General features: G+C 47.9%; 1 protein-coding gene across 1 annotated transcript in view; it reads right to left on the minus strand.

The window, feature by feature from the left end:
- Nucleotides 1–6597, minus strand: part of GOLIM4 (golgi integral membrane protein 4) — a 92110-nt gene extending 85513 nt beyond the window's left edge. Inside the window, exon 1 of the mRNA XM_023516016.1 lies at nt 5796–6597. Within this exon, the coding sequence (XP_023371784.1) occupies nt 5796–5982 (187 nt within the window). The 5' untranslated portion in view covers nt 5983–6597. The remainder of the gene's footprint in view (nt 1–5795) is intronic.
- Nucleotides 6598–7104: the final 507 nt, after the last annotated feature.

Raw genomic sequence — 7104 nt, forward strand, 5'->3', positions numbered from 1 at the left:
GATGGCCATTTCTTTCTCTCTTCCTCCTTTTTTCTGATTTCTCTATAATCTGCTTTTTCGTCTATACCATCTTCAGGCGGACTTCATTCCTCCAGCACTAATTCACTTATTCCTTCAGCCAATGATGTCTGGTCTTGTGTTCCAACCCTGCAGGAAACTGTCCCCCCTCACACAAGAAAGAATAAAAAATGTCAAGGTAAGGCTTTCAATCTACCTGGGACTGAAGCTGATGGCTCCTGATCATGATCAATTACTCTCCCACACAGTCAACAAATATGTATATGGGCCCCAGTACTCTCATTACAGACTTGGCTGTTCAACTTTGCAGGAAGGATTACAGCAGGCACAGAGGGTGGAATCCGCTATAGATTCCCGTGCAAATCATGTATCTGTGTAAGAATGCTTCACTGAGTCAATCTGAAAAGGTCTCTAGAAGTTTTATCTTTTGTTCAGGGAATAAACTTACATATTATAATCAAAAACTACTGAACTTAAAGACTATTTTTGTTCCAAATACTATAGAATGGAACAGAAGTAAACAGCTTGATTAATATATCTCCTTTTAACTGTAAGATTTAATCAGTGAAGATATCCATTCAATACACAGTATCAAACTGGAATTTTAAGTCCTAACTTTGCACTTGGGAATGAGTTGAGTATACCTGTCATGTACCGCCGACTCCTGCAGCCTAAATCACAGGGACCTCTGAGCCACTCTGCTGCACGGAGGCCTCCTCAACAAGCCACTGGGCAAGCCACACCCTTCTAAGCAGTGTGCCCCAGCTAATGCCACTGATCCTCATGACAAACTATTATAAGCACTATTATCTGAGTTATCACACAGGAAGAAATAAAGGCATGGAGAAGTAATTTGCCCAAGATCACACAGCTGGTAAGAAAAGGTAACAGGAAATCAAGGGTTCTGACCCCTCAGCCCATGTCCACTCCACGTCACTGCCCACCACATACAAGCACGTGAACAGGCGGAGCAGAAACACTGTTCGGGTGTGAACCTACTATTTACCAAGCGCCTGCGATACGCCAGCAGAGAGAATAACAACAGCATAGAGAAGCCAGGCTCCCAGCTGAAGGAAACTTTTCTTTTTTGAAAGTAGATTTCGCAGAGGTTGAAAACAAAGTACCCAACTACAATATGATGTACTCATCTCAAGATAGTGAGACGACCTAAGTGCTAGGGGAGCCTGACGCAAAGAACATCTAACTTAAATAACAAATGTGGCTCTTAGAGGCACCAAGCTTATTTGTTTTAAATAGTCACAATATATTTATCGGCCATAGGATTATGTAAAACTTTAGACAAGCCTTTTCTTGAGAGTTTCTGGTCATCACTGGGACCACTGTGAAACACTGTGTTTTAGGAATGTGGGGTGCACCTATACAATAAATGCCTTAAACATTATTTTATTAAACCCTAACTGTGTACATTAATGCATTTGTGGGGTACAATGTGCTGATTTGATATACAATGTGGAATGCTTATGTCAAACTGGTTAACATAACCAACACCTCACTTAATTGTTGTGGTAAGACATTTATACTCTACCCTCGATAGTTTTGAAAGGCACCACTGCATTGTACACATTAGGTGAGGTCCCACCAAATATCGTTCCCCTCCTCTGAACCTCCACCCTCTCCCACCTCTTCCCTCCTTCTGGACTATAGTTGTGTTTCATCATGCGTATGAATGTGTAGGTGATTCTATATTGGTTTGGGTATACTAGATACTTTTTCTTCCATTCTTGAGATACTTTCCTAAGAATATGTTCCAGCTCCACCCATCCAGGTAAACATAAAAGATGTAAAAGCTCCATCTTTTATGGCTGTGTAGCATTCCATGGTATACGTATACCATGATTTGTTTATCCATTCATGAGTCAATGGGCATTTGGGTTCCTTCCATGACTTGGCAATTATGAATTGGACTGCAATAAACATTCTGGTGCAAATGTCTTTATTGTAAAATGGTTTTTGATCATCTGGGTAGATCACCTAGGAGAGAAATTGCAGGATCAAATGGCAGGTCTACTTCTGGTTTCTCATCTCCTTCCCAGACCTTCCTGCATGTAGTCCTTACCTTGGCAGTCACACCCTCTCCTAATCTACTAAGCTCCAGAAGACAGTTAATCAGGAACCACTAAGTTTTACATTGTAAAACAAGGTTCCTTCTGAGTCGAGTGCACTGGATTTATGTCAGTTTATCTCTTTTCCTTAATGTTCATTTAGGTACAATAAAAGGAAGTAGTTTACCATAAAAAGCAAATTCTGCCAGTTTCAAAATTTTACCCATGCCCAATCCCACTCTCTGTTCACTGTTCCCTGATGTTTTTCTTTGGGCGCATAAAGGTGTGAACAGGCATCCTTCTCAATGCTTGGAAAGAGAGAGAGAGATGAAATAGCTCAAACAGTGACTCCAAGGGTAATAACACCTAGCTCTAAGGAGCAGAGCCTACTACATGCCAACTGTGTGCTAAGAGCTTTGCAGGCACTATCTAATTAATCCTCACAAAACCCCTATAAAATACATTATTCTAATATCCATTTTATAAGAAAAACAAGGTCCAAGTTCACACAAAGACTTCCAGAACTAAAACTTGAATCACAGTCTACAAACTAGTTCGCTTTCAATCACATGCTTGAGACCAAAAAAATCAAGTATCTTTGGGGCCAACCAAGGAAAGTAAATGTGTGAAGTGGCTGATTTAAGAGAGCTGAGGCTCCCAGCCTGGCTGAACCCACCTAGGGGGCTTTAAAGACTGTTGAGGCCCAGATTCCATCCCCCATAGATTGTGCTTTAATTAATCCAGGAGCTGACCAGCTGATTCTAACGGGCACCATAGACCCGGAAACACTGTCTACAGATACAGAGAATAGGTGAGGCCCACTTGAAAGCAGTTAAAAAGTGTTTAGCAGTTACATAAACACCGTGCTGCCAAAGACCAATAGTGCCTCTGCCACCAGTCTGCGAGCTTGGACCTACTCCAGTCTGTGACCTTGGACCTACTCCTTAGCATAATTGAGGTGCTAGTATGGGAGATGGATAATTAGATAATAAAAGATAGACAGACAGGCAGACATCGACATTGTTTTTAGTGAGGGGGAGAAGGCTCTGACCTTTCTGCATACACCCCACCATCTCCCATTCATCAGGTCCTTCTACAGCAAAATGCACTTGGGCTTCTAAGTCACTACTTTCGATGGAGTATCTAGAGTATAACCCATTCTGAAAGGGAAGATGGCCTGAATATGCCACTTAACAAATAGATACATAGCACCATCAATTACAGGTCTAAAGTACCTAAATTTTTCCAGGAGTCATTTTCTTTCAAAGATGTCACTTGCAATGAACTCTTATCTTAATCCCAGTCAGGTCAAGAGATCCTACCTAACTAAACAAGGCTTAAGAATGCAGTCTAATCCCTTAAAAACCATGTATGCAGGTGGTACTTAGAGCTGCTGAGTAAAATGTCATGTCATCGGAAAAGAGAAGCAGAGGCTGCATACCACCGGAAAATGTTCTCTAAATGGCCTGCAGATGTGACATCCAAAATAAATGCTAGAGAATTCAACAGTGACTCCATTAAAAAAGAACCTTTTACATGCTTGTGAAATAATTCTTCATGCACAATCGCAGTGTGAGTGTTGCAGCTCTACAAACACAATGCAAGAGGAAACGGCAGAAGAGTGAATTAAGAAATGGACTTAAAGAACTTTAAACTCATTCAAACTGGAGAGAGCACTTTCCCTTCCCACTGCAAAGAAAGAAAACACTGCATTTTAACCAACCTGTATGACCCTTTCCCACCTCCCTCCCCCACCACTACCAGGAAAAGAACACAAATCAGATGAGCAAAGAAACTGAGCTTCACTTTCAAAATGGAATGCTGCAAATAAAGGCTCTGGTTCAGAATTCAGGGCCTCGGTCAACAAATTCCAGCAGAGGCAGTGGAGGCAAAGGTGCAGCTTGGATAAAGTATTTTGTTGTTGGTTTGTTTGGTTTTCAAAAAGCCGCGACACAGAAGCATAGCCTAAGAAAGCAGACCAAAAAAGTGCCAGGGATTAATTTTGTCACCATCCTTCAGAATGATTTCTGTTTGCTGTCTGAGTTAAGTATTGACACTCCTTGTGAGTGTTGGCCCGGTGTGGTTCTGAAGCCATACTGGTGAAAATGACAGTCCCTGCTGACCTTAAACTGTGAAACCCAGGCACACAGCCTCATGCAGTTCACTACACAGGGCTCTTCCAGCCACATTCCTGAAAACCCAGACCTGCCACACCATCAGTCTAACCGGCTGAACTTCACAGGGAAGCTGCCGGTATCTTTCAAATAAATAAGCATATACTTAAATATCCACCCTTATGCTAACAATAACTCATGGGCAAATCTCAACAAGTTTAAAGAAAACTTTTCTGAACCTAAGAGTGTTACCAAAACCGGTCTTCCCATTGCACCAAGTCAAGTCACATATTTTTATTGCCTGTGGCTAAGGCAGCGTCAGTAAGCTAAAAATACTTTTTTTCTAAGTTGGGAAGAGCAAATAAGAGCAAGCAATCAGCTGTGTATCATTTTCTCTCATTTTATTTTTTACTAAAAACACTAAGAATAGCATCTGTTTTATATTTGTATATGCATACACAAGCAGAAACATCTCTTCAGCTTGTATCTGCCGAGTACTATGAAATAAGCTATATTTGCATTATCAGCGAAAACCGTCAACATTTCACTAACAGCTTTTTATTGTAAGTTTTTCGCTGGGGAGAGAGCTGCAAATGTGTTGAAAACTAACCACAAGTACAAGTGAAAGCTTTCAAAAACTCCGTATAACATGACTGTGTCCGTAACATAACAAGACCACATGGTGCTACTTTCAGCCGTGCAGCATCTATGTTTCTGAAATTTACATTACATGAAATTCTAAAATAAAAGGACATAAGCTTTTAGGGTCGCCCACAGGTTGCTCAAGTTCGCTGTGTTTGGCAAAGCAAAAAATGGAGTTTCTCCTCCTTGACTTCCCCGGGGTAACTGCAAATTACACACACACACACACACAGAGAGAGAGAGAGAGAGAGAGCTCTGTGAGGAACTAAAAGCTGTCCAGGAAGACAAACCTTTTTTTAAAAAAATTAAAACACCTGCAAGATGGTGAACAATTTAGCACTATGGAGTCTTCCAACACATGCAGCACCTCTGAAGTCACCCCATTAAACCAACTGAAAAGGAGTAAGAAGCTTCCAGATCTAATTTCCATTCCATCGGGCCATTAGTTTGGGCTACTGGATCATGGCTTAATTTCTCCTCGAAAAATAGCACAGTTTGAGAAATCTCTGCCAAACTCCGTATTTTTTAGGAGAATGATAAAATCAACGGGAAAGACAATCGCCAAGGATCCCAGAGGACCGCGGCCTCGGGGATGGGCGGGCAGAAGCGGCGGAGGGAGGGCTGCTATTTTTCCCGAATTGCAGCTGGGCCTTTGACAAGTGCTCCGGTGAAGGACTTCGTGCACACCCCTCCCACCGACGCCCGGCGGGACGAGGGGCTGGAGCTGCAGATTTCAGACCCAACTGCAGGAGGAAGCGGGAGGGTGGGAATGTCATCAGCGCCCCTGACACTCGGGACGCGGGTGGGAGTCGGCAGTTCTATGGGGTTCACCTCTGAGGTCCCTGAAGGTCAGAGGTAGCACTCACAGTGCCAAGGGCTCACCAAAGCCACTTTTCCAGCCCGGGCGGAGGCGCAGGGAGAAGTTGGCGACCGGCTGCGCGCGGCGGGCGAACTGTACCTTGCAACTGGGCGGAGAGGGACTCCTGGTGCTGCTGGTACTTGAGCGCCACCGCCTCGGCTTTCCGCAGCTGCGTCTGCAGCTCGTAGTACAGCATCGCGCCGTAGAGGAAGCCGAACACCACGGTCAGCAGCAGCAGCGTCTGGAAGATCCGCTTCTGCTTTCGGGAGCACATCCCGTTTCCCATAGTCCCGCCTGGACCCGCGCCGCGGTCGTCCGCGCGTCTCCTCCCGCCTGGGCCCGCGCGAGCGCCTCAGCAGCGGCCGCCGCAGGAGGTGGCTGGACTCAGCATGGGGAGGGGACGCGAGACACAAAAGCCGGGCCGGAGGGGAAGTGGCTCCCGCTCAGCCGCCGCGCGCCGCGGGGCGCGCAGCCATCGACGCCGCCCGGGCAGCGGCCGCCAAACTTGGCCGAGGCTCGCTCCCCGCGAGTGCCGGAGCCCGCGAGGGGCCCCTCCGCATACTTCTGAGCCCGCTGCCCTCGCGCCCGTCCCCGGACGCCGCCTACCTTTTCCCCTCCTCCCTACTTTTCGGCCCCGCTGTCCCTGGCAGCTCTTGGATTCCCTCCCCCGCCGCTCCCCCTGCACGACTTTGTTGCCGCCTAAAGGAGGGAGTGCGCGCCCAACAAAGGGACCCGGACTCCGGGCGAGCCGCCCGCGCGCGGCCCGCCTGCTTAGTGGGTGGCTGGGGGCTGGTGGCCCCGGCTGGTTCGGGGGATCGGCGGGCCAGTGTCACTGATGGGGCTGCTCGAGCCTCGGCCGCCGCCACCTCCCACCCAACTTACGTGTCACCCACGGCCCCGCTATTCTGGCCAACGGGATTCCGGGAGGAAGTCCCACTCGGGCTCCCTGCTCATTGGGCCCGTCTGAGCTGCGGCTCCCTCCCTTCGGGGAGGAAGTGCCGGGCTCGATTGGACGCCCGCTTTGTCCGTCCGACCCCAGGGCCGCGCCTTCCCTCGCAGCGCCGGGTCAGACTGGGGGCTCCGTGGGCAGCGCGGCCGCCTGGCACCGGAGTGAGCCCACGTGGAGTCAGAGCGGGTGGGAAGTGACGGGGGGGAGGGGCGGGGAGCTTGGGGTGGACCTGGACGCATCCCGACCCGGGTGGTTGAGGTTCGGTGTGAGCGCGTTTGTTTGTGATGCGGCCCTCGGAACGCACGTGGACAGAGAACTACAATGTGTGTATGGACGAAAGCGTGGCCGGCACCCGCTCGTGCACTTCGCTACGCGCGCTTTCCCTATCCACGGGACGCGTGCGGCGGGCACACGGCGGAGCTGCACAGCTCAAGCGCCCCAGCCTGCCGGACTTGCCAG

The sequence above is a fragment of the Otolemur garnettii genome, unplaced genomic scaffold, assembly GCF_000181295.1.
Source record: "Otolemur garnettii isolate 467f Iridium unplaced genomic scaffold, OtoGar3 scaffold00084, whole genome shotgun sequence".
NCBI classification, from domain to species: Eukaryota; Metazoa; Chordata; class Mammalia; order Primates; family Galagidae; genus Otolemur; species Otolemur garnettii.